We start from the raw sequence: 27,485 nt of genomic DNA, 5'->3' as shown, positions 1-27,485 counted from the left end.
CATCTGCTACGAGGCGTACTGGGGTGCCGGGGGCGGCCCGCAGCAGCTGCCCTGCCGCCACTCGCTGTGCCGGCGCTGCCTCCGCAGGCTCGTGTGCCGCGCCGCCGCCGTGCCCTTCGTCAGCTGCCCCTTCTGCAGGACGGTGACGCTGCTGCCCGAGCCGGCCCCGCTGACGGCGGACCCGGGGTCCCCGCCGGGGGAGCGGCCGCCGGAGCACGGCAGCGCTGCCCCCCCGGACCCCGGCCGGGGCTCGTCGCGCTCCGTGGCCGCGCTGTGCTCGTCCCACGCCCCCGTGTTCGCCGTGAGCAGCTCGGTGTCCCCCTGCGGCCCCCGCCGCGGCTCCGAGGCCTCCCACGCCTTCGTGCTGGGGCTGCTGGGCCGGGGGCTGCTGCTGGACACGCAGCCCCCGCTGGCCTCCATGGAGAACCTGCGCCTGGGCTTCGCCGCCGCCATCCTCGTGCTCATCGTCTCCACCTTCTTCCTGCTCGTCTTCCTCAAGTAGGTCCGCACGGCGGAGCCGGGCTCCCATCCCATTCCGGCCCGGTGGATGGAGCCGGTGATGGGTCAGGGACTCCCCGGGCCGTGGGCAGCTCGGTGGGCTGGGCTGGGCCACGGCTCAGCGCCCGCGTGGATCCAGCCCTGGGGCCCGCAGGACGCTCGGCTGCCCCGCACGAGAGCCCGCGGCCGTCAGACTCTTTAAAAATTAACTCAGTGCAGCGCCGTCCCCGCCCGGGGCCGGGCTGTGCCCGCGCTCCGTCCCGAGCGGCCCCGGGCGGAGCCGGGCCCGGAACATCCCGGGCGGGCCGGGAGCGGCCCCGCGGGGCTGCCCCGGGGCGAGGCTGTGCCCAGGCAGCTCCGGGCCCCTTCCCGGGAGCAGAGAGCGCGGAAGGGCTCGAGGGTGAGGCAGCCGGGGACACCAGACATTAAAGGCAGCCATGGGTCCAGCACCGCGTCCGGAGTTGTTCTGAGTCCACGAGCCTCGGCAGGCAGGGCAGCGGCTGAGCCCAGGGCCAGGATGGAGCAGGGGCTCCTCTCCTTCCCAGCCAAGTTCTCCGCGGTTCGCCCCGCTCCGGCCAGAGCTCAGCCCAGCACAGCCCCTGCGGCAGCATCGGCCCCCCTGGGCCCTGGCACGTCCCTCCCTCCCCGGGCTGCTCTGCCCCGGGAGCCCCGAGCTGCCCCCTTCGCCTCCCTGCGGCCCGGGCAGTGCTCACACAGGCACACACAGGGTTAATTTAGATCCCTGAGGCCAGGCCGGGTGGGGAAGGGAATGTTCCAGTCCCAACTCTTGCACCCCAGTCCCTGCTCAGGGCTCCCAGGCACAGCAGGGCTGAACCTCTCTGCAGCCCCAGAGCAGCTCAGGAGGGCCTGGGCCCTGCAAACCCCTGCAGGTGCCCAGGATCCCCTCCCCTAGAACCCGAGGGGAACCAGGGAAGCGCCCTCTATGACCATTACAGTCCTTTGTGCTCCAGCTTCTCACCCCAGCCCAGGCCAGTGTGAGAGCCCAAGGAGCCACAGCACAAAAGGACCTAGTCTCCCTTTCCAGGAGAGGGCTTCAACAACACTAGACAAGCAAAGCTTCTAGATCAAATTATTCCCAATTTAAGTCAGAGCAAAGTCAGTATTCAGCTGACAGATGAAACCAGACTAAAGTAAAGCCATTGCAAGCAAGAAATACAGGTTTAATTGCACTTTATTTTCCAAGAAGTGAAATGCAAATCCCTCAGGGTGTCTATCTGTGACAGGGAACAAGAAGTGGAAGCTGTTAGTATGAGCAATGATTGCCCCTGGGACACCAGGGCGCTGACACTCAGAGCAGCACCAGCACCCCCAAAAATCCCGTTTCAAACACCGTCATATTGAGCACTGAGTGATGCCCAGGAAGGCCCAGGTCAAGTCACCCTGCATGGCACTAGGGTGGCTGGCACAGGCTTTGGTCTCTGCCCCAGTTTCATCTGCATTTGGCAATTTGTGGCAAGGGTGGGGCACAGGGACCAGCCACACCCCCCAACACCAACACCCAGTGCCCTTTTGGGTGTTTTCCTCCCAAGAAATCACCTCCAGGGGGACAGATCTAACTCCAATCAGAGACTGTAAAGGCAGGTGTAGAAACTAAACAGAATTAGTAGAATTAGTTTAAGTCCTTTCATTTTACAAAGGGGTTCATTTGTTTTAAAGACTTCTGGGGTGAAGTTGTGTTAGTGCCCATGAGTAAAAGTGCTGTGAGAGCCCAGGCTGTTTGCCCAGCTCTGTCCTCACTCCTTTCCCCTCCTGGTCCCCTCAGAGTGCAGGGTGACCCCAGCCTGGGCCTTGTGTCCCACCCCTCTGTACCATTTAACTGGTGCTGGGATGGTGACACTTTAACAGCAGCAGAGCCAAAGGCACGAGAGAGGGGCTGGGCTGTGGGGAAGGACTTCCCAAACACACAGCACATCCCAGAGCTGGGCTGCTGCTCCCACAGGGAAACACAGGCCAGCAAAACCACCTCAGCTCTGGGCACAGGAGGAGCTGAGCTGCCTGTGAGTGTCTGACCAACACACAGCAGGGATTGGGCTCCTTGCACCCAGCACAGCTGCTCAGGTTTACCAGAGCTCCAAGGCCCAGCAGCATCAGCCACAGCTGAGTCAGTGCCCACCTGAACCACCTCAGCCCCCAGGGCTGCCCAGGCTGCTTGTGCAGAGCCAGGGGCTCACAAGAAACACCTGACTGGGACTCCTGGGGGAACCTCCAGTGGCACATGGCTCAGACACGGTGGGGAGAGGGTGCAGGGTCCCTGGGAGCCACCTGGGCACTAAGAGAAATATTCCGAGGAGTTCATCACTGGGGAAGGAGATTTTAGTCCGATTTTTTAACAGGGTGTTGCCACTGCAGGGTCCTGCCAGACTTGCTCTGCTGAAGCTCTTCACCAAGTTCCTATTTGCAAAAAGTTTGAGATTAATGAATCCAGGGCTCAGGGGAGGGGGACAGTGGGTGGCTCCTGCACGCAGCCCAACCCCAGAGTGTTTGGCAGCTCAGAGTGACAGTGCTGAGCACCCATGAGTGCAGGAAGAGCCCCCTGCTGCCAGCCCCCATCCAGCTGCAGGACAGGAGCTGGGAAGTCCCTGCTCATTCCCAAGGTACCAAGGGCTCAGAGCACGGGAAGAGGCCATGCCCAGAGGAGAGGGCTCAGCAGCCACATCTTCATCCCAGCCAGTCCAGGTCATCGTCATCGTCGTCACCGAAGAGCGGCGCGGGAGGGGGACGCCCCTTCATGCTCTGCAAGCCACACCAGAGGGAAACTGGTCAGCCCCAGCAGCTTCCTGGCATTTCATAACCACTGAGCAAACTGCTCTGAAATCTCTGCCAGCTTTGAGGAACTGGGAGCAAGAAGCCTCATTACCCAAGTTTTTATTTCTCATGTGGAAGTTTGCTGTTGAGATTAGGTTTAGATTAGACAGCAGGAAAAATTTCTTGATGGAAAGGAATGTAAAGCATTGGCACAGGCTGCTCAGGGCAGCGTGGAGTTACCATCCCTGGAGTGTTCAAAAAGTGGATGGATGTGGTACTTGAGGACATGGTTCAATGGTGAATGATGCTACATGGATGGCTGATGATCTTAAAGGTCTTTTGCAACCCTAAGGATTCTGTGGTTTTGTGATTCCAGGAGCTGCTTACAGCCTAAAAGGGTTTGGAGGGGGGGCAAACACTAAAACACTTCAATTAACCTGGCAACTCCCACTGATTTCATGCCAGCAGGAGTCTGTCACTACTCCCTCAGCGAAGCCAGCCCCTCCCAGCTCAGTCACTGACCCCAAACACTCCTGATTTACACAGGGAATGGATGGGGAGCTCTGAGCTCAGCCAGGGCCCCACTGCCACAGGGAGGATATTACAGACATGCCTCAATCAGATCAAACACCCAAATACATACCACTTCCTCCTCATCCTCCTCTTCAGAGGGAACTTGAGGCTTCAGTGGTTTAGGAGATGCTGTTTCAAAGAAGTTGTCATCCTCAAAGAGGCTGCAAAGAGATAAAGAATGAGCAGCTGGCTCTCAGAGGATGGGATTTGCTTTTACAAGTTCTGAGAGATGGCAAAGCTTTTTTGCCAAGGGAAACCTTTGTGGCAGGTACTGTTCAGCAGTTCAGGGCAATTCTGGGACCAGGCAGGCACCAGGAACTGCACACTCCCCTGGGAATGGTCTCCACTGCCTCCAGCAGACACAATGCTGCTCTGGGGCTGCTCCCAGTGGAATGTGCCCTCCTGGGCAGCCTGGTCTGTGCCAGCTCCTGGCTGGTACCACCCAGTGCCAGCACCATGAGGGGCTGCAGCCCCAGCCGGTCCTGTCCTGCAGCAGGGACACACCTGGACCAGCTGCTGTCCCAGCCCCAGCACCACCCCTCACCTGGAATCTGTGTTCCTGGGGCTGGAGCCCAGTTCCTGTGATCCTGGAGCTTCTCTCAGGACAGCTGAGCCTGGCTCTGCTCTGCTGGACACTGAAGCACGTTCCTGCTCGGAGCCAGCTCCATCCCATGACTCTGTGCCACTCCCCTCCTCCCCATTTAAGGGAGGAGGCTCTAAACCTCCCCCAGCCTCCTCTGCCTTCTGCTCCACAGCTGGCTGTGCTGGCAGCGCTGCCTCATCCACCTCTCCTGCCTTGGCTCCTGGGACAGAAGGCTCTGCAGCTGCTGCCTGCAAGGACACTGCAGAGGGATCCTGTTCTGGGTCAGCCTGCCCGATGGGAACACCCTCCAGCCTCTGCTCCAGCCCAGGAACAGGCTGTCCTGCAAGCACAGGCCCCTTCTCAGCATCCAGGCTGCAATCAGCTGCAGGAGGGAGATGCTCCTCCTGAACCTTCTCTTCTTCTGTGCTCTGTGTCTCCTGCTCCTCCTCAGGAGCTCTGGGCCCAGCAGGGTGAGGAGCAGCCTGGCCTTGCTGCTCAGGCTGCAGGCAGCCTCTGGTTTCTTCCCCAGGATCAGCTGGGGGTGCAGTGCTCTGTGCTGGGCTGTGCTGCAGGGGCTCTCTGTGCTCAGTCTTTGCTCCAGGTGATCCCTCCTGTCTCGCTGCTCCTGTGTCAGATTCCTCATTTTCACTGGCATGCTCTGGCTTCTCCTGCTGCCTGTTGAGCAGCTGCAGTGTCACAGTCTGGAAAAGGGAGAGAACACACACCCTAAATACAACCCATCACAGATCCCTGCACCACCTCCTCCTACCAGGCTGCTTTGCCACCCACAACAAATTCTCCTTCAGTTATTTCAGTCTCACAGTACAGATTTGAGGTTTTAGCCCAAGGCTCCCTCTCTTTTCTCACCACTGTCATACCTTGATAGTGTTCATGACAACCCCCAGCACTGTCCTGCCACTGTACATCTCATCCAGCTCAAATTCACCCCGAAGAGACTGAAATACTCCATTCATGATCTTCTTTACCTGCAAAACAGCATGAAAGGAAACACATACAATTCATTAGCATGTGAAACACTGCACTCAACATCAGGCACTTCTCCAAGGGAAGGAACAATAAATCCAAACACAGAGGTGATTTTTCCACTTTCCAAAACAGAAATTCTCACCACATCAGGTCACCTTAACTCAGGACCACTCTATGTGACCCAAACTTATCCCCCCAAACTGAGGCAGGCTGCACAAAGCCAAGGCAGACTTGCACTTCTTACTTATTTTAGTTTTTAAGCCTCAATGTAGAGCTTTAACAAGAAATAAAAGTCAGACAACAAAGTGAGCAGCAGGAAGATGGAGCGAGGCTGTTTACAAGGAATGACAGGACACAGGGAATGGCTCCCACTGCCGAGGACAGGGATGGATGGGATGTTGGAAATTGGGAATTGTTCCCTGGGAGGGTGGGCAGCCCTGGCACAGGGTGCCCAGAGCAGCTGTGGCTGCCCCTGGATCCCTGGCAGTGCCCAAGGCCAGGCTGGACAGGGCTGGGAGCAGCCTGGGACAGTGGAAGGTGTCCCTGCCATGGCAGGGGGATGGAATTGATGAGCATTAAGGTCTCTTCCAACCCAAACCATTCTGTGTGACCATGACTCCAGGATAAAATCCCACCCTTTCTTCCTCTGTGAACTGTTACTACAAACACAGTGCTCTGTGGAGAAAATTATCTTTTTCCTTCTTATGTCAGTTCAAAGAGAAATAATTCAAGGTAAATCCATTTGCTGAGGAAGGAGAAGTACTGGAGAGTCCAACTCACTTGCTCAGTGTAGTCTGCAGGGGAAGATCCATCCTGATCCTTCTGCAGCTCTCGGATCTGCTCCTCATAGCGAGCCCTCAGCACCCCCACCTCTGCCTGCAGGGCTGAGTACTGCCAAGGGAAAGCCACCCTCAGAGCTGCTCCTCACACCACAGCCACCTCCAGGGTGACCTGGCAAGGGTTTTAGTGAGGCACTAACTCCGAGTGGAGTCTTAAACACGTCACAAAAGACTTGGCTGAAAGCAACAGCACCAAAATAAGGACACCCAAGCCAGCCTTGGAGAGTCACAATTGTGTCATCAGCTCCTCAAGTGCCACCAAGAATAGGTGGGTGCAGCACCACTGAGATCTCAGTGAGATGAAGGCTGGGTTTGTTCTGCTTTGCTGGAAACCACATGAAATGATCCCTTGCCTACCATATTCTGGACCTCTCATCCTTGTTATTCTGGACTAGCCCGAGGCTGGTTTTCCCTGCATTCCAGTTCCCATCCAGCTGCTGTGTTATTCCTTTACCTTCTCTTGGATAGGCTCCAGCTCCTCCAAACGCTGCTGAGCCTCAGACAACTTTTGCTCCTCTGTTTTTTTTGAGTGTTTGAGAGCCGTGAGCTGAAACACAAGAAGCAGAGCAGGTACAGCCCCTGGCAGTGTCACCCACTCCAAACAGCCTCTGCTCACCAACAGCCACTCAGGACAGTGCAGCTAAGTGGAAGTTGTAGCTGTTGCTGCAGTTCAGCACTATCAGCACCTTGGCTCTCCCTCCTCCACAATAAACCCAACCCAGCAGAACACCTGCACCTGCAGATGGCTGAGATCAAGCTCCATGACAGGCAGGCAGGCAGAAAGTCAAGCCTCAGGTGGGAGAAGACTGTTGGGTTACACCTGCTGGTGTTTAGTGCCCATTTCAGCAATAAAGAACAGCTCTTTACCTTCTCTTCCAGCTGGGCCACCTGGTGCTGCAGGGAGTCCCTCTGCTCACACAGCTCCTGGCACTGCCGTGCGTGCTGCTCCCTGGCTGAGGCCAGGGCACGCTCACACTTGGCCTCACACTGGGACTCCAGCTCTGCCTGGATCACCGACAGCTGCCATGGCACACGAGACACCATCAGGAACACACACCCCATCTGTGTTTGCACAGGAGCTGGACACCCACAGACAGTGCAGCCACAGCTCATACCCACACCTCTCACTTCAGCTCCAGCCACAAAGCCCCAGGCTGGCCACATGATCTGGCTCACATTTCACATCTCTTGGCATATTTCTGAACAACCTTTCACTCCTCACAGGTCCCATATTCTTCTCTCCACTAGAATCTCAATTTGGTGCCTCTTCTTTGCTCAGTTTGACACTAACCCATGGATTCAAGTAGGTAATGCTTTCATTTGTCCCCTACCTGAGCATTTTCACGTTATTTCCTACCTGGAGGCTGCCACAAGCCCTCCAGACATGGAGCAGCAGCTCCTCTGAGTCCCCACCTGCTCTGCTGCTGCCTGGTCAGTCGAGGTCCGGGCCTTCTTCAGGAGCTGCCGGAGCTTGTCCAGCTCCTGCTGGTGCGACCTGCGAATTTCCTCCATCTCCTCCTCTGCCTGAGCTCTCTCTGAGAGGGATTTCTTCTTCCTCTCTGCAAGATTCTGCAGTACAGAACATGACATAGAATAGGCCAGACTGCACCAAAGCAGCTTTTGTCCCTCAGGCAGAAAGAGGGTGTTTGGGCAAGGAACTTCATCACTTGAAATCAAGCTGAGGTTATCTCAGAGGTAAGGAAAGGTTGGCACATTACTGGGTAAGGCATTAAATAAATAAATAATACAAAAAAAAATTAAACAAACAATAATGAATAATAAACAATTAAAAAAAATTAACATATGCACAAAGAATCCACCAGCCTGCAGATGAGTCAAGATTTACTTAATTTACATATTTAAAAGCAAGAACCTTTGCTTTTTGGGTTAACCTTCAGTAAGCAACTGAAAGTGTGTGTGCTGGCACTGGACATACCCTTTCCAGAGTCTCCTTTTCCACTCTCAGGTCTGTCAGCTCTTCCTCCAGTGCTGCAATCTTCATATCCAGCTGTTTGCGGCTCTGCTTCTCAGCCTTGAACCTGCTCTGAGTGTCCTGAGAAGCTTCTTGGAGCTCTGCAAACAAACCCCCACACTTCCCTGTGAGTTTGGGTGCAACTGCCATTGCAGGGGAGCACATTTTGGGGGCTGATGGGGAGGAACAGAGTCTCCTGCACAGTGCAGTCAACTACTCTGCTTGTGCCTGCAGTGGGGACTGGAATTTATCAAGAGCAGCCTGTTCCAGTGCTTTGCAACCATTGCTGTGAAGACATTTTTCCTAATACCCAACCTAAATTCCCCCTGGCCCAGCCTGAGGTCATTCCCTCTCCTGTCCCTGTTCCTGGAGCAGAGCCCGACCCCCCGGCTGTCCCCTCCTGTCAGGAGCTGTGCAGAGCCACAGGGTCCCCCCTGATCCCCCTTTGCTCCAGGCTGAGCCCCTTCCCAGCTCCCTCAGGAATTCTCCAGCCCCTTCCCAGCTCCCTCAGCCTCTCCTGGGGCTCCAGCCCCTCAATGTCCTTCTCATCATGTGGGGCCCAGAAGTGACCCCAGGATTCAGGGTGGGGCCACAGCACAGAAGGAATGAACAAACGCCTCAGGTTTATCTCAACTCTCACTGGAACATCTCTGGCTGCTCTACACGAGGGTGGACAGAAAAGCCAAGAGATTGTTCTACAAAAGGCATCTCTGTCACAGGATGACTGTTTCTTGAGTCATCCCACTTTGCCTTCAGTGGTGACAAGGATGCACATCCCTCAGATATTTCAGTGCACCCATATCCTTCTTCCATCCCCTGTGACAGGTCCTAAGGAAAGCAGGAAGATACCACAGAAGACAGGAAAAAAACTACAACTTATCAAAGAAAAGAGGCATGAAAGAGCTCTCACCTGCCACCTGTGCCTGCAGCTTGTTGAGCTGTGCCTCCTGTCTCTCTGCATCCTGCACAGCACAGGAGAGCTGCTTCCTCAGGTCCATCTCCTTCTTCTGGTGGGCAGTGAGCTCCAGCTGCAGCTGGGAAACCTGGGCAGTGGCAGCTGCCAGCTCCTCTGCAACTTTGGCCTGGAGCACAAACGGAGCAGGAAAAAGGGAGGGGGGACAAAAAGGGATGTGTGAGGAAGCAGCAGAAGTGTTCTCTCAGGAAGAGCTGGAAAAGGGTTGGATGCCTTATCAGGGAAGACATCTCCAGATTGAGGAGGCAACAGTGACTTTTTTGCCACGCCAGTTTTGTCCAGACTGACTAGAAAGCTGCACGAGGCCACCAACAACTTCATCATCAGTTCAACCCAGTGAGTTTTCCTGGAAAGGTTAAGTATGTTTAAGCCTGGTACCAGTGCTTGGTGGCTCTGCTCAGTTTTAAGGCTATGAAAACATCTATTTGAGTAAAAAGCCTGGGCTCCAACATCTAATTGTCTTCCATAAGCTTACAAATCACTGAAGAGCCAGTTAAACACAGGCTGGTCCCAGCCAGGAGAGCACCTTGTCCCCAGAGCACACAGCACGAGGTCACCTCGGCTGCCCCTGGGCAAGGCTGGCATTTCCCAGCACAGCTCTCAGTCATTTGGGGACCTGTTTAAATTTAGGATTGCTGACAATCAGTGATTCACCCTAAACCAGGCACTAGCACAGCTTGTTAGACAACTCATAAACAACGTTAGCAGGGGCTCAAGGCATCAAGACAGACACAAAGTCCCATTCCCAATCTTGTTGAGTGACACAAACTTCAGAGGATGCTCTGCAAGACGGAATTTGCACAGGGAGTCCCTCAACAGCTTCCACACCTCTGCCTATTTCAAGATTCCCAACAGATTTTTCACATTCTTAAAAAACATAAGGTCAGGAGAACTGGATTTTCTCTCTGCTTTATCCCCCTAAGAAAATTCCCTCGACACGAGGACCAACTCCCTCTGGCACAGAAGAGATATGATCAAAATTGTTCCAGCTGTGGTGATGATGAGGATGTGCTGACCTGGAGGGCTGGAATACCACACCACTCATTTTAAAGAGGAAGCAGCATTTCAGAGAGTGGCCAGAACCAGATCTGCTTTCCTCCTGTGCTTGCATAAATGTTCCACTGCTACACTGACTCCTGGCATGCTAAAACAAAATCCCATGGCACAGCTAAAGACAACTAAAGGTTATTTTAACCCTGGCCTCTGTCTTTAGTGGCAAATAAAGAAAAGAAAAATAGGAGATCCTATGGCAGGAAGTGTTACTAAACAGAAGTTTCTACAAAGGATGCTTCATGTCCCCAGCTCAGCTCCAGCCTGCAGCTTTCAGGCAATCCTGGGTGACCTGTACCTGCTCTGCCAGTGATCCTTTTCTCCCATGGGGAGTGGAACAAGCAGCAATGTGAGAGAATTCATGGAAAGGGCTCCCCAAGAAAGAGGGAGGGCCAGTGGGGAGACAGTGCCAGTTCTAAAGCCCTTTTCCAGTGAGGGATCTGTGCTCATTCAAGCTCTGAGACAATTCTTTTCATGCCAATCTGTTTCCAGTTCAAGAGGAAGCTGGGCTGGCACTTCCTAGGGCACAACCATCTACCACCTACACAGTCAGCAGACACTGCCTCACCTGGTCCCAGCCCCGATCCACTGGCAGCATGTGCTGGGAAGAGAAAGCAGTGACAGGAAACAGGAAGGGTTAAGAACACAACTTAAAAGGCAGAGGCATTCATCAGCAGAAAAGCAAAATGCTTCATAACAGGAGCCTAAGGCATGCCAGAGAAGCCTTTAAATTACTCCAAGGACTGTAAAAGCTCTGACAGAAAAAGGGAGTGAAGCCTGATGTAAAAGGAAAGATACTAAAGGTATCCTTAGGGTATGTCACACACCAGAGCTGGGAGCAGTCCTGGCTGTGACTGCACTGGGGAGGGGGGGAATTACTAAGCCTTCACCTAAAACTGTGACTTGCTATGTCAGGGCCAAAGATCCACAGCCCAAAAGCAGTGAGTAACCAACACCTCAGCGATCCTGGGTACAACCAAATAAATGGTGAGCAAATCTGTTTGTAAACAATGGATAAAACAGCTTCCAATCAATCCTCTTCCCTGGGGATTCAGTGACTGCAGTCCCAGGGCAAGCTGGGTTAGATAAAGGGAAGAGGAAGAAATACCAGCCTTCATATTTACATCAATACTCCCACAGAAGCAGGGGAAGTCTCCCAGTGCAAGGCAGAGCTTTCCTGGTCTGGCCTGAAGCCTGTTCATGTAACATCATCCCTGGGCTGTGACATCTCTTAGTCAGTGGGGTCCTGCTGAAGATGAGGCCCAAAAGACTCCTGAGGATCTTATACTTCTAAAATATGCTTCCTCTCCAAGTTTTACTGTATCATCAGGATGCTGTCCTCGCTGAGAAAGGAATTTAATTTATTATTTCAGTCCAACTTATTCCTGCTTAGAATCTCTCACATTCCTACATATTGTGGGTGTGCAGCCTGGGTTAGGGGTGGAAAAGCGACCCCATTCCCTGCCTGCTCTCAGCACCACCAGCCCTTCCCTGCTCTGCTCTTTACCACACTTTGGAAAGTTGCAGTTCTGGTCAGCTTTAGGTGCACCAAGATGTGGGTCTCACACAGAGGAAGCATTTGTCACGTTTGAACTGGAGAGAGACAGCTCAGCAGGGCAGCACAGAGCAAGACTGGACTTGGTGTAGTTTAAGAAGCCAGTGCTTGAGACAGCAGAGCAGGCACCATGCAGTGGCAGAGCCAGAGCAGCACTCCTGGGCTAGGCTGGCCTACAGGAATGGTTCAGGATATACCGCCATGCATAAATGCATTTCACTGGTTTAAAAGCTATTTCCCAACAGTTCCTGTCATAAAAGCACAACGTGTTACTGGGAAAAACAAACAGCTTCTGATTAGCATTAAAAAAGCACAAAAGTGCAATGAAGAAACTCCAGCAGGAAATATTTTTCCTTGTATCTATATTCACTCTATGTCAGTTATAGAAAAGGAAAAAAACTCTTCTGGAACTATCAGTACAACTAAATAACTGAAGTATTTCCAACTCAAAAGCCCTATGATACACAATTCCTCAATACACTGGTCACATGCCTACACAGTTAATAAATCAGACACTTTCTACAAGATAACAATATTAAAGTTACGACAGCATGGAATGGTTATATTCTCTGTGATGCTTTGGACATGAAAGCCATCAAAACATCCATTTTTTTTCCTCAAAACAAAGTTCAGAACTGCAGTTGCCTTCTAAGAAAACTGCCTTGACTAACAAGGCTTCAGCTCGTTTTAATGCAACAACCCTGGCTTTGTTCTTGCCACTGTTACCTTCTCCTGCTCTGCATGCAACACTCTTGCCTGTGTGTTCTCATTTGTTGTCTGCAGGGAGTGGTTCCTCTGCTCCATCAGCAGGTTACTCTGCTCCACATACCTGTGAACAGGGAGACTCCGTGGGCATTCCTGGAAACACAGGGCTGGGAGGCAGGGGCTCAGACAGAAAAGGTGATATTCCAAAGCACAGGAGCTCTCTGTTGAACTCATGCCAAGTCCCAGACAATTTCACAGCATGTGCTGTGCTGATCTCAGAGGGGTGGGAGGGCTGTGCCTGGCACAGCAGAGATTTTATCAGCTGGGATCAGTGCTTCACCTCTCTGAAAACGCCTCATGCTCCAAGGGTTTTGGTAACTTGGTAGCAGCTGAACTTCACAAAGGGCACCACGTCCCCGACAATTTCTTCACCTCACTAAAAAGCCAGCACAAATAAAGAAACTCCCAGAAGCAGGGCAAATGTGCTCAAAGACAGCATGAGGGATTTTGTTCCCCTTTTACACATTCATGCTTACTGTAAATCAGAGTTTTGGGGATAAGCCCTTCGGAGAAAGGGTGGGAGGAATCCTACACTTTAAGTACCTTGGAAAAAAAAAAATCAAAATATCAGAATATGGCTGTCTCCTAACAAACACCCCTCAGTTATGCCCAAGTGTAAGCTGGAGAGTCTGGAAATGCAATGAGGCTCCCACCCCTTACCTCTGGTTGCGTTCAATCAACTCACTGATCTTCTCATTCTGCTCCTCAATCCGACTGCTCTTCTCAAATATCTCCTGCTTCAGTCTCTCATTCTCCTAAAGCACAGCTCAGCATGAATATTCAGCTTACTCAGACTTCCTTGCAGCAGTTCCTAAACCTTTGGGTTTGTTAGGGGCAGGACAGTGGTGATGCTCATCCCTTCTGTGGGAGCAGCTCAGGACGGCACCTGCCACATTTAGCAGAATCCTGGCACAGGACAGCAGCTGCCAAATCACACTCTAGAAAATATTGTGTCTAGTTGACTTTTTTACCCACAAACCCCAAGTTTTTAAGGTTGCTGCTTAGAAAGATTTCAAAGCATAAAATTAAATGGTGAATAGCAGAAGCAGGTGGTTTCTACAATGGGGTACTTCAGCTGTGAAACTGTTCTGCTGGAGACTGGGTAAGGTTAAATCCATAATGCTTTGAGAAGCTGAACTCCTCCCACATGAACCTTTTGTCAAAGCCCATTAAATACCCACAACTCTGAGTCAAAAAATACCCAAACCACAAAATGCTGAGAAGAGATTTTAGGAGGGGGAAAGAGGGATGGAAATCATTGTAAGTCTCATCCTCGTTCTGACCACACAAAACCAGAAGCCATGGGTGACTGGACATTTGCCCTCATTGAGGGTAACACTGGGAGCCCCAGCTCCTAATGAAAGTGAAACCAGGCTGGCCATGCTCACCTGGATGATGCGCTGGATGTTGCTCATGATCATGGAAGCTTCCATAGTGACAGAGGAGATGCCAGGCAGCAGGGAACTGTTAGCAGTGCTTTGCTTCTTCAGCTCCTCCACCTGCAGGGAGAAATCATTCTTAAGCCGTTTGAAATGAATTTATGGGTGGAGGTAAGAGTCAGACGTGTGCAAAGAGGCATTTCACTGTTCTTTCTGCTCAGCTACAGTGAATAGGCAGTGAATCAAGTGTGACATCTCCTAGAGGGTAGGGAATCCTCAAAACAATGACAGTAAGACAGCACCTTTCCCCAAGCCTAAGCTTTGTTTTTACACAGCAGCTGAACTGCTGCCACTTGAAGGTGTGATAATATTGGAATTTTACTCGTTTACTGCATCACTTAATGCAGGCATTTAAATAAAGCCAACTGCTCTCAGCACACCTGGAGAGAGAAGTGTCCTGAGCAGGCCATACCTTGGCAGCCAGGTGATCCATTTCATCCCTACCTTGGCAGCCAGGTGATCCATTTTATCCATACCTTGGCAGCCAGGTGATCCATTTCATCCCTACCTTGGCAGCCAGGTGATCCATTTTATCCATACCCTGGCAGCCAGGTGATCCATTTCATCCCTACCTTGGCAGCCAGGTGATCCATTTCATCCCTACCTTGGCAGCCAGGTGATCCATTTTATCCATACCTTGGCAGCCAGGTGATCCATTTTATCCATACCCTGGCAGCCAGGTGATCCATTTCATCCCTACCTTGGCAGCCAGGTGATCCATTTTATCCATACCCTGGCAGCCAGGTGATCCATTTCATCCCTACCTTGGCAGCCAGGTGATCCATTTTATCCATACCTTGGCAGCCAGGTGATCCATTTCATCCCTACCTTGGCAGCCAGGTGATCCATTTTATCCATACCTTGGCAGCCAGGTGATCCATTTCATCCCTACCTTGGCAGCCAGGTGATCCATTTTATCCATACCTTGGCAGCCAGGTGATCCATTTCATCCCTACCTTGGCAGCCAGGTGATCCATTTTATCCACGACTTTGCTCACAGCCAGTCGGATTTCAGTGTTGTGCTGCCGAGCTTCTGTCATCAAAAAGGAAGTGACATCTCCAGGGGCTTGAAGGGAAAGGAGAGAGATTTATAGTGACAAGGGGAAACACCTGCACAGAGACACAGCAAAAGTTGGGTAGCATGAAGCCTGCCACCAGCAAAGCCACTCTTTGCCCAGAAATGAAAAGGACATGGTATTTGGAAAGTGAATAATGGAGGTATTTCCCAAATAACCTCAACAGGCAGGTCTGAGTAGAGGAAATTCTTGAGCCACATGACAGCTCAGCTCATCAAGAGCAAATCCCCCAGACACCAGAGCAGCAGAGGGACAATCAAAGCACAGGCACAACCAAACCACAGTGAGGGTCAGCTTCTGAAACTGCACTGAGAAAACAGGCTCCAAGAAAGGCTCAGCTGCACTCAAGACTTCACAAACTGGGATAACTTAATGGTTCTTTAAATGCATTTGGTCCTTCCTAGGTTTTGCCTTTTACTGTTCAATTCTTTCCCTGGTTGGTAGTTTAATTAAAACATTTGGTAGATGGAAGCACCATCTACCAAATTCCTCTAGTAATACCCAGTCTTAGAAAGACACAGAAATTCCAGCCCCTTTCACACTGCACAAAGCTCTTCAAGGTAAGAAAGAGATGGGTGTTTATTGGGAAGTGTTTGCCCCTATTTGGTATTAAAAAATAAGCATCTGTGAAACAGCACAGTGCTACCACAGCTATAAATCACCATCACCAACTGTTTACTGCATGTGTTGCAGCCCTCTGAGAAGCAGGTACCTTTTAAAACATACCTTGGTAAGGAGCAGGATACATCTGACCCACAGGCTGGAGTTGAGAGGCAGATGCAGCAGTTTGGGGGTAAGCAAATGCCACTCCTGGATATGCCTTGCAGGACAAGTTCAATAGGTTAGAATGCGTTTTGTTATTTCTCCGTGTCCTGACAGTTTCATAGTTTTTGAAACCCAAGAGCAAGGATGATGTTTCAAAGAAAAAAATCAAAGAATTAAAGAGTTGGAGAGTCAAAATACACAACACTTATTGTGAAAGGGAAGCAATACTTTTCTTTTGAGGGTTAGTTCCCACCTTCACTGAAATTTAAACAAAACTGTGTCACCCTACATTTGTGAGAGTCAAAACTCAGCATGTGAACAGCTCCCTCTGAAGTTATGTTAATTTGAACACAAGCTTATTTCCTAAAAAGGGCTCAGAAAGCATAACACAACTTGATTGCGACTTTACTGCTCTTTGCTGAGGAACTTGGAAGTTTTTGTTGTATCCACTACAAAACCAGGTATTAAAGCCTGGTTCATCCTTAGTTTAAGAACCCATCATAAACAGAAAATTAGCCCTTTCTCAATAAATTTTAAGAGGCATATGATAAAAACCTGAAAATGCCAAAGAGTCACAGGAAACAGTCTGGAACTCTCACCCTTAAAGTCCTTGCTCCCAGCAATGGAGAAGACTCAGGAGAAAGGACAGAAGTGCCAATATTCTCCTTGATTTCAATTTGGTACCTGAAAGCCCTGTGCTCCTCCAGGCAGAGCTGAATGGGGCTGGATCGTTGCAGGAATTAAAGCAGCAGAAGATACTGAAGGTGCAACACCAGATGCTTGAGGTACTGAAAAGGAAAAAATTAAGTCAGCATGCTATAAAGCAGCTCAAAAGAATTTAATTCACTTAGCGTTAAATGGGGAAAAAAAAAAAAACCAACACCAACAACCAAACCACTAAACAGACAAAAGCCTGTCTGCAACCTTGTAAAAATTAAATCCAGTCAAGCAAGTGATAATAGGTCAATAAAAGAGTAACCTTTCAGAGAAATGCCACTTCTAGCTCCATTTAAACAACCTCTTTTCATTCAAACAGATGCTCTGAAGTTCACTGACACAAGGTGTGACTCTGACTCTGAAGGCTGCTCTGACCAGCAGCTGATGTGACTATTCCATCATGGGAAGTCACATCCAGCCCTGCAGAGCTGTCAGCCCCATGCTGCCCATCACTTGGGTTTCCATCATTCCTAAAAGTAATGTTCACTGGGAAAGGATTTGTAACATTCCATTTACAAATCCCATGGTCTACAAATCTCAGTGCCCAGTGACAGGACAGCTCAGGCATGGCGGCTGCTCTTCCACAATGAAGAAACACTTCAAGGACTATCCTGTGCTCATGGACAAGTGGCTCATGGATCAGCAAGCCTTATCAGAAGCTTTCAGCTCCTATTTCAGCTCCTGGAAGGAATGCTCTGTTCCCATAGCCCTCCTGGAGTGGAATGGGAGTGCAGCAGCTCCCCAGCACATTACCTTGTGTGGACACTGTGGGCAGCACTGCCTGAGCTGGCTGGGAGGGTCTGGTCAAAGCCACTGGCTGTGTTGTCCCTCTCAGAGTATTGGGATCCTAAAAACATTTCTGCATGTTACAAGAAACACCAAAGAACAAGCAACAGCCTGAGCCCAAGGTCACTTGAGACAAGGTGTTGCCCCAGGAACCCAAGTGGAACCTTTCTGTCACAGAAACAGAGCAGATTTCCCTGGACAAGGGCAGAGCCACTGCTACAGATCCCACTTCAAGCAACCCCCAGTGTAGGAAAAGCAGTGGAGAGTCACCCTGCTGTGACTGGTACCTCTATTTCTGAGTCACTGGAGTCCAGCTGGCTCCCTGCTGTCCCAGCAAGGAAAGGCAGCATGGGCTGTCCCATTTTGGCCATCCGAGAAATCAGCTTTGCCTTTGCCACATCTGGGTTCTAAAAGAAACATTTAATTATTCTCCCTTTGTCTCAGCCCAGGCTTTTGCGTTATTACAAACATTTCTAAATATCAGACTGAATTTTGACTCAATTTTTCAATGACTGTATGAAAATCTCCTCTTCAAGCACACAAGGTAGCACCAGGATTGTTAGTCTGGTTTGTTTTATATATTCTCTTTCTAGGATGACAGTGCTAGGATGACAGAGGAAAATCAATCCCTGCACAAAACACCAACAAGAAAACGTGTGAGCTCAGGAGGCTGCTTAGCAGCTGTTTCTGTCTGGAGGCACAAAGTCTTCTCATGCAGCTCTATAAACTCATCCTGAATGTCCCAATTCCTTTCTTACCTATTTTAAATTTGTCCATTTATCTCAAAAGACAATCAGCCTTGTGAACATCCACATGGTCAAAGTCACTTTGTTTTTAAGAGTAGAAACTGGGGCTTGGATTCCTCAGGTCCTGGTAATCACAGAATCATTAAGGTTGGAAAGGACCTTTAAGGTCGTGGAGTCCAACCATTAATTATCAAGCCCAGCCACTAATTCCTTCAAAACCTAGACCCTAAGCTGCTGTAAGGTGAACATTCCAGTGTCTTACATAATGCTCACTTTATCTTTAGCAGTACACAATGCTTAAAGTGAAAACAAACTTCTCTACTCAGGCTTCAAATTTGGAAAAGGCAGCACTTACTGCGAGCTGCTCACTGATGGAGTTGGACTTGGCCCGAACAGCTGGCTCCCTGCAAAGCCAAACAGGAGTGGAGATTAGCCAGGAGCAGTTCAGGAGCCAACATCCTGCAGCTACAAATGCTGTTAAATACACCTCTCCCTAGGAAAGCTGTTTTCTCACATCATGAGCATTTCTTTTAGTCTACACTTCTGAACATTCTTTGCAGTGTTATCTGTAGATATCTTCAGGACACCACTGCAGCCCATTGGAACTGTGGATTATGGAAAGGTAATTTTGTTGATTGCTTTAGCAACCACATTCTGGTATAAATAATTTTAACCGTGACCAATAAATTACTTATGGCAACAAGAGCAGCACTTACTTGGACTCCCTAAAAAGGGTGACACACATTTAATTTAAGGAACAGAACATAGAATTGTTAAGGTTGGAAAATACATCTAAGGTTGAGTCACCAACCACTAACCCAGCCCCAGCATGTTCAGCACTAAACCCCATCTCCAAGTGCCACATCTGCATTCTTTGAACACCTCTAGGGATGGTAACTCCACCCTGGGCAGCCTGTGCCAATGCTTGACCATTCTATCAGTGAAGGTTTTCCTAATACCCAGCATAAACCTCTCCCGGAGTAACTTAGGTAATTTCCTCTCCCCACTCACTTGTTATCTGGGAAAAGAACCCAACCCCACCTGGCTACACCCTCTTCTCAGGGAGTTGTGGAGACTGAGAAGGTCCAAACTGATGACAACGATGCCAGCTGAGATGAGACAGCTGTTAGAGCAGCACCCACACAGCTCAATCCCACTGGATCTCAGGAATGCTGGAATGACTGCCTTCACTGGAGTCCATTCCAGCTGCTTTAATCAGGAAGTCAGCATTCAAACAGAAAATTCCAGCAAGTCCTGTTAGCAAGCACTGCTCTGCCACATGGAGGGCACTCAACTGGCACAGATGCCCTATATTTGCCAAATGAGCTGTCAGTGCAGCTCTGTGCTGATGGGCATCACCAGCATTGACACAAAGCTGTTCAGGCCATGCTGCCTCTTACCCAGGCTTTGGAGGGATGGTGGAGGGAGGCACTAAACCAGAGTCTGAGGAGAAGCCATCTGAGCTGGGAACTGGAGAAGGTGCAGGGGAATCCCTTGAACTGACACTCAGCCCATCTGAACCAGAGCACTCCTTTGCCAGCTTCACCTTAAAAAGCATGAAGTAAAAAAAAGAGAGGTTTTTCTGGGTTCCTATAATTTTTTTCATCAATTTATTTGTGATGCCACTGCCCATGAAGCTCCTGCACTTCAAGGAAAAGCAGCCAATTGATTCAGAGCTGGAGCTGCTGAGTCTTTACATCCTTTCATTCCTCCCACAGTATTGTTTTCCCAAGTGACTCACAAATAAGACAGCTAAAAGATCCCAAGACAGTTACAACAGACAAATAGCCTTGAGGGATTTTCTGGGTTTAGGGTTTTGTTTTGGGTCTGTTTGTTTGAATTAAAGATACACATCTTGCTGAGGTTTCTAACAGTTTCTGAGCTGGAGTTCTCACACAAACAGCAGGTTCCCCCCTTGCAGTCACAAAAGAGATGGAAACCAAACATTTGGCAGGAGACACTCACCCGCCTGACCTCCACCTCAAAGGCCAGCGTGGAGTCTGGAGGGACCCGAGCAGCCACGCCCTGAGCCCCATAGGCCCAGGCTGGAGGAATGATGAGGAACCTTCGTCCTCCTTTCTTCATGCCCAGCATTCCTTCTTCCCAGCCCTTTGGTTTGCACAGGCAACAGAAGAGAAAGCAACATTTGGATCAGTGACATTATTTACCCCAATTAAGAAAACTTCAGGCAAAGGTTCCAAAACACATATAAAGAGATTCTTGCAAAATCCTCTTTATTTTCAATGTGTAGCACTAAACCTTTGTCTTGCCACAAATCCTGACAGCCAGTTGTAAGTTCTAGTGTTAAGTGAAGAATAAAGATGCAGCTCCACCACACAGTGGCAAGCTCACTCAGCATTCTGGGGAAGAACTGGACTCCAAAGTGAGCTGAATTGCTCTGGTTAGATTTACAAAGCAACCAAAGAATATAGTTGTAATGAGGAACATGAAGTCAGAGCAATGCAAACTGCCTAAGGGATGCCAGCACTGAACAAGAGGGCTCTAACAGCCAGGCAAAATTAACAAGATCCAGGATAAAACAAAGTAGACAAATAGCACATCTTCAATAAAAGACAACTTGTAACAGGTCATATATGAATTATACAGGTCATATATTAATTACTCAGGTCATGGAAGTGACACAGACAAAAGCATCTCTGACTCAAACCCTGATTTTATGGGATAACTTAAGGGAGTACCACAACACCTGGATTAAAAATTGTTTCCTTTAGAAATAAGGTTCCCCAAGAATAGGGAATGGATTAAGTGACTTCCAGAGAAACAAAGACAATAAAACCCCAGCTCCTGAAAACAGGAAGTTTCCTTTGTTACCAAGGAGGAGAGCTCCTGTCTAACACTGATGTTGAGAAGGAGACTGGGCTCTATTGTGCAAAGCCTGAGTGAGTCACTGTCACAGAGCGCTTGCTAATAAATGAAACAGAAATAGCATGTATGATTCCTGAACAAGATCTGCAGTAATTCAAAGCTCTGAGACTTGAATTATTGTAATGAAAGTGCCAGGAGTTGTACCTTGATGACCTTTCCAGACCCCAGCTTCAGCCGCAGCAGCTTGTCTTTGTTAACATTAGAGTCAAACACCTGGAGAGTTGAACAAGAACACAAAATACATTGATTTCTCAACTGCTTCAAGATTCTGAATGCTGCTTGATATGTTCCATAAACTCCTAGAGCCTCTGGTTAAGTGCTATTTCCCATCTCACTACTACCAAAATTAATTTTCAGCCATTAGACAGAGCTTTAGTCCATTTCCTGAAATACAATTTTATGAAGTGAATAAGTGGAGAATCAAGACTTCAGACCTGCTTTAGACAGGGCTGAGTCAAGCCAAACACAACATTAAATATTCATGTGTGCAAGTGCTCAAAGAAGTTTAAAAGCATTTCAATCACCTCCCCCTGAACATAACAGAATAATAGAAACATTAAGGTTGGAAAAGCCCTCTAAGATTACCAAGTCTAATCATTCCCCCAGCAGTGCCCTGCTCACCACCAAACCATGTCTCAAGCACCACATCCAGATGGTTTTTGAACACTTTTAGGGATGGGACTCCACTGCTGCCCTGGGCAGCCTGTACCAATGCTCAACAATCCTTTCAATGAGGATTTTTTTTGCAATATGTGAGAATCCCTTGATATTCTATAGGCAATACACATGACCCCACTTACAGTGCCACAAATGCCCAAAGTACACCGTTAAATCAACACCAGTACTATGCTGGATGTGCAGGTTCCTGGCAGGGACTGTCCTACCCAGCATGAGGAGGTGGCAGAAGTGTCTTTACCTGTCCAAGCCCGTGGTTCTGGAACAGCCATCCCGTATAGGCAACCTCCAGGGAGTCTCCTCCTTCCACCCCCTGCCCTTCTCCCAGGAGGAGATCCTGGCAGAGGACAGAGTCCAGTGCTGGAGAGCTGTTGCATTTGGCAATGCACACCTGCAGAGGAAAAGCTTGGCAGTGTCTCTGGATTTTCATGGACAAGTCCCACTCATGAATCTGATGCATTCCTTGCTGTACTGATCAAGCCCACACTAGAAATGCACTCCCAGGGCATTCCACATCTCCTTGTGCTGAATGCTGCTGATTAAACACCCTCTGCTCCACAGAACCACTGATATGCAGTACTTGGGAATCTTGAGAAGTAACAGGCTCCCTGCCCCAAAGAGATTTGTTTTAATGAACACAACTCAGGGCAGGCTCCTCTCAGATGTGTCTCCATCACAGTTATGCAGCCACTCAAAGCTGAACTCCAGTGAAAATAAAACTTGATTTGCCTCTGCTGTAAACCAGCCATCTGCCTGGCCCAGAGGGGAGCAGTTACCTGCTTACTGAAATCCACTGCTGCCTTCTCCGACTCAAACATGATGGACCAGTTTTGCCTCTGATCATCATAGAACGTGCTGTAATTGTTGGGCTGAACCTGTGGGAGAGGAAATCAGTTCTATCTTAGACATTAAAGGAACTAAAAACCCACATCCAGAAGAAGGTTAAAATAAGAGCTACTGAAATTAAGCAGGAAGAACCCTGCTGTTCCACTGCCCAAGTTCACAATTAGCTTTTATTTAGGTGTTCACTATCATGGAAGAATAATTATAACTCAAATATGTGAGCAAATATTAAGTTATTCCTACATGCTGCAGTTCACACAGGAAGGTGAAACCTTTCAGAAGCTTCCTTGAAGCTTGGTTCTTTAACATATACCGAGAATTTTTAAGTGAAAGTAATTTATATTTCATAGTTTATTGTATTTAGGTTTCCAGAATCAGTTGGAGAAATCACTTCTTCTTCACTTCTAAGCCCATGTCATCAGAAGTGACTACAAAACCCATTAATTTTTCAAGAATGTGCTTGAAAAAGCAACCTCTAAGCTGGGACAGAAATTTCATTGTTTTGGAGTGAAATTTCTGTCTTGCATACCAAGAAATTTGATGCCATCTGATGACAAGCTAAGAACAGTAAACAAACATGTCAATTTTCTGTAAAACTGGCAGAAATCAACTTCCTGAGTGATTCCATTTTAGAGTTCACAATGCTCCAGATTGTTCTCAACAGCAGGAAAATGCTGAGTGTAAATTTTCTGAGACAAAATATTTCCTTGCTGCCATTTCCTTCTGCTTACTCAGTTATATTCTCTCAGACACTTAAGTAGGAATTCCCAGCAAGAGGAATTTTGCTGGTTTTATCCATTACAGGACTGCAAACCCCAAACACTTCTGTGAGCACAGGTAATAATTTACCTGCTACAGGAGCCTTGGTTTGGAAATCTCCTGAGGAGGTGCCCTGCCAAAGGGAGCTGTCACAGCCTCTTGTGCAATACATGAGGAGGAGAACAGTCACACTGGGACACCTCCAGCTCTGTCACTCAGATGTTTGATCTCAAAGGTTATAAACCAAGGCTTAAGGAAGAATTTTAGAGCCAACCTTGTGTTTGCTGTGATCAAAAAAGGCTTTTCCAAGCCAGAGTCTCACCGTGAGCACAAAGCCAGGGTGGATCCTTGCAGAGGTGATCTGTTGCTGCTGGCTGATGTAAAGGAGGATCCTGTACTGGATTCCACAAGGAATTAGACAAGGAAAAAGAACACAAACAGGAGCTCAAAATGTCTTCAATTGTAAGGTGCTTTGTCACATGCAGAGCCTAAGGCTCAGTATTTATTTGTCAAATATACCACAGCAAAAATACTTAACACAGTTTTCTGACACTTATTAAAACTGGTTTATTCTCAAGGGTTTTACTTAGCTGCAGCAACCACGCAAGTGAAACTCAGTGTTTTAAAATAAACAACATGCTTTAATTAATTCCACATTTTTCACAGTTAGAGTGGAAAAAGATGGTGCACTAACCCTTCCAGATACAGAAGTCACCACACATGGCATCAAACCATCACAGAGGCATTTAGGTTGGAAGAGACATCCAAAATCACTCCCCCAGCACTGCCAAGGTCACCACTGACCCATGTCCCCAAGTGGCACAGCCACATGGCTTTTAAACCCCTCCAGCAATGGGGACTCCACCACTGCCCAGGGCAGCTGTGCCAGGCCCTGATCACCCTTTTGGAAAAGACATTTTCCCTAAAGAGGTTTTTTATCTTTGCATCAACCTATTGACACAACACACTGAGTTGGATGGAATTTTCAAAGTACTAAACAGCACAGATATGAGATTTATTGACATATTTGGCTCTACTAAACATAATCTATTATGAAAATGTGATTTCCTTTGTGCACCTGCACTGGACACAGCTCAGTGGTGAATGGGGAGTGACCCACTGACTGCCCCCAGCCAGATGTGATATCACACAGACAGCCTGAAGAAAGCTGGTTCAGCTTCCTCCTGCACTGCCTGTCCTCCCCAGCTCCCCCAGAACAACAGAGCTCAACACTTCCCATATCACTGACTCAGGAATTTAGTTACCAAACTAAGATTTATTTTGTTCTTGCCAAAGCAGAAGCACCTTAGTGAGACATGAACGAGGACTTGGGGGATATGAAACATCACAAATACCAACACCAGGGATGGGTGAGAGTTTTAAAATCAACTTTCAAACACACCACTTTACTGGGCACCTCAGCTCTTTGTTCTTCCAAACACTTGGGAAGGAAAGATGTTTTTTATACCAAAAGAATAAAACTTAAGCAAAGCATCTCTGTACTGCTGGACAGAATTTTCCTTTGTATCCATTTCCTTGTGCACAAATACATGATCCAGTTGTCAAAGACATTTGGAATAAATACCAGAATGACTTCCAGAAACACTGCAAACTATTTTAGGCACAAGTTGTAAGGGATTTTACAAACTCACAGACTGCAGGAAAAAGAGATATCACCAAGGTGGGTGGCTGAGCCCCAAGAAAACCCAGAAGGCAGAAAGGCAGCAGGAGAACAACATCAAAAGCAAAACACCTGGAGAGCTCACAAAAACACCATCTCATAGCAGTGAGCCCTCAGCATGGCAGAGTTAGGGAAGGAAGTGTCTCTCACCTCTTTGGTGGCATGGTTCCCCACTACAGCTGCTCCATACTTGCCTTGCTTCAAGTACTGCCCATTTGTACTGAAAGATAAGGGAGACATTCAGCTGTACAACTATCCCTAACTCAGAATTCTTTAGAGTTCAGATCCCTTTCCTCAAGTATGAAATGTCAGGCAGTCTTGCTTAGCTTAGAGACATTCCTGCTCGCCCACAGGCAAGAGCACACACTGTGCAGTGAGTTAAAAACTGCCCTCACAGATCCAGGGCAGAAGTGTTTTTCCATCATGGCAGCACCAAACAGTTATAGTGCTCTCTCTCACTCTGCTCATGCCTCAATTCTCAAGTGAATGAACCACAAGGATCTGACAGAGCCTCCTGAAGCATTGCACATCTCAGCCCAGCAGCCAGGACACAGCTCCCAGCCACAGGCAAACCCACAGCTCACTCTTTATCTCAGAACCTCTTCACCCAGAGCTGCAGCTCAGCAACTGAAGTTTTCTTGAGCAGAACTGCCATTGCCTTGCAGCATTCCCACCATGCAGATATGTCTGAAAACAACTGTCTCTTCCCATTTATCCAGGGATATCTCCCCTGTGGGATGAGGGACAGACTGCAGCAGAAGTCACTCACTATCGATACGCGAGCACCGCGGTGGCCACCAGCACCGAGGGGGCTCCTGAGGCTGCCGGGGCCACTGGAGCCTTCTGGGGCTGGCCTGTGGGGACAGAGACAGGGACAGCTGTCAGAGGCACAGGACTGGCTGCTGGCACCACCACAACACCTTCCTTCCCCCAGGGAAAAACAACTCCAGTAGGAAATTACAAAGAAACAAAGACTTGTGTTCCAAAGTCACCCAAGGGCAGCTGAAAATCCAGGTGTAGGAGGGCACTGGAGGAAAAGATCCCTGAGGAAAGCTCAGGAAATTATTTGCTCTCATGCTCTTCACCAGGGCCTCTGTTCTCCCCACACACATGTGCTGCTGAGTGTGTTCCCCATACTCAAGCCCAGTTACTCACCAGCTGCTGTCTGACCCTTCTTGGGCTGCTTTGGTGCAGTGAACTGGAAGAATTCATTTCCCTGGCTTGAGACTGTTTGATCCAGGCCAAAGAGAGAGGCTAATCTGGCTCTAGAGAGGGAAATAAAACCATTTAGCCTTATTTAACATGGGCATTATACTTTGGAAGTAAACAAAGGGCTGCAGGTTAAGGTGCTTTATGCTAATTAACCATTTAATTTTGAATAGGCAGAATTTGTAGATGAAGAGGTTGGGAAAGTGACACAATTGTGTTTCATTTCCTCAAAAATCGACTGAAGGTGTAAGAACTGAAACTACACAAAAAAAGAAGTTACTTTGAAGCAATGACTAGAAGTAGCTTGATATGAAATAGTTGAGTCTTACAATACCCAAAATAATATTTGACAGAGAAACCACCATTCAGGTCCTGGAGTCTTTTGTCTTTAAATGTCCAGGCAACACATTCTCCTTAACTTTTAAAATGGGAGACACTCTCCCAGCGAAGGGCAGAGGGTTTAATGCTGGAGGTTATTCCTTCAGGATACATTGTTTGAAATTTCACAGCTTCAAGGCCAGTTATGCTCAACCTATTCCTGATATCACGGGGCAAGGGAATAATTCAAACAAAGGATGCCACCACTGCCAATGAATCTCCTCTGAAACACAACTGAACTTTCTATAAAGAGAGACGATTAGTTTATAAGGAAAGCTCCTGGAGGGGGGCGGGGAGTGGAACTGCTGGAGCGGCAGCAAGTCAGCGATACAAAACCCTGGATCCCGGCGGAACCGCGCGGGTAGCCCGGGAGGAGCCAGCGGCGGAGAGCGGCCCCAAACCGCTTCCCCCACGCCTCATTCAAGCGCAAACACCGAGCTCTCCGCCCTGGCGACCCCGGAGGCTCCCAGGGGAGGGGTCCCCGAGCAAAGCGGAGCCCCCAGGCCGGGTCTCGAACCCGCCGCCCCGGGCACAGCGGGGCCGCTCCGAGCCGCGCCGCCAGCCGGACCCTTCTGGGCTGCGAGTACGGCGCTCCCGCAGCGGGACGGAGCGGGGCACGGCCCGGCCGCACCCCCGGCACAGAGGCAGCCCCGGCTGGGCAGGGGCGGCCTGCCCGCCCCTCACCGGGGCCGCGGGCCTTCACCGGGTCACGGCCCCGCGGCCTGCCCGGGCCGCCGCGCCCACCCGGCGGCGAGGAGCGGCTCCCGCCGCGCCCCCGGCGCTCACCCGCTGGCCGGGGACAGGAAATCGGCGTCGTCCTCCTCCGCCGCCGCGAACATGGCCGGCGGCCGCCGGGGCGGGCACGGGCGGCGGCGGCGCTTCACGGCCCGGCGGCGCCGGCGCGGGGGCGGGGCCTGGGCGGGACGTCACGGGGGCGGGGCTTCGGGGCGGGGGTGCGGGTGGA

The 27,485-nt window shown here is 49.6% G+C and overlaps 1 protein-coding gene across 4 annotated transcripts; it reads right to left on the bottom strand.

Annotated features, from left to right (window-relative positions):
- Window positions 1-1,672: 1,672 nt before the first annotated feature.
- Window positions 1,673-27,416, bottom strand: FKBP15 (FKBP prolyl isomerase family member 15). 4 transcript variants are annotated; one of them, XM_085593740.1, is made up of 30 exons: window positions 27,308-27,416; window positions 26,090-26,199; window positions 25,704-25,788; window positions 25,085-25,154; window positions 23,576-23,650; window positions 22,428-22,526; window positions 21,893-22,042; window positions 21,121-21,189; window positions 20,056-20,199; window positions 19,491-19,636; window positions 18,446-18,494; window positions 17,632-17,751; window positions 17,312-17,405; window positions 16,526-16,629; window positions 15,803-15,896; window positions 14,957-15,066; window positions 13,950-14,060; window positions 13,222-13,316; window positions 12,523-12,625; window positions 10,810-10,842; window positions 9,129-9,300; window positions 8,183-8,319; window positions 7,660-7,815; window positions 7,114-7,266; window positions 6,701-6,793; window positions 6,188-6,298; window positions 5,299-5,406; window positions 4,382-5,121; window positions 3,908-3,998; window positions 1,673-3,252 (listed from the first exon to the last, which is right to left on the bottom strand). In XM_085593740.1, the coding sequence occupies exons 1-30, from the start codon at window positions 27,358-27,360 to the stop codon at window positions 3,178-3,180; spliced, it is 3,750 nt and encodes a 1,249-aa protein (XP_085449866.1). In that variant the 5' UTR covers window positions 27,361-27,416; the 3' UTR covers window positions 1,673-3,177. The 4 variants fall into 4 exon arrangements, with proteins under 4 accessions (XP_085449866.1, XP_085449868.1, XP_085449867.1 ...); XM_085593742.1 differs by having other exon boundaries at window positions 23,576-23,645; XM_085593741.1 differs by lacking the exon at window positions 10,810-10,842.
- Window positions 27,417-27,485: the final 69 nt, after the last annotated feature.

This window comes from Lonchura striata, chromosome 17 (assembly GCF_050655825.1).
Source record: "Lonchura striata isolate lonStrDom1 chromosome 17, ASM5065582v1, whole genome shotgun sequence".
In the NCBI taxonomy this organism is placed as follows: Eukaryota; Metazoa; Chordata; class Aves; order Passeriformes; family Estrildidae; genus Lonchura; species Lonchura striata.
The sequence above is the reverse complement of the archived record's forward strand: the minus strand, read 5'-3'. Positions and strand labels throughout refer to the sequence as shown.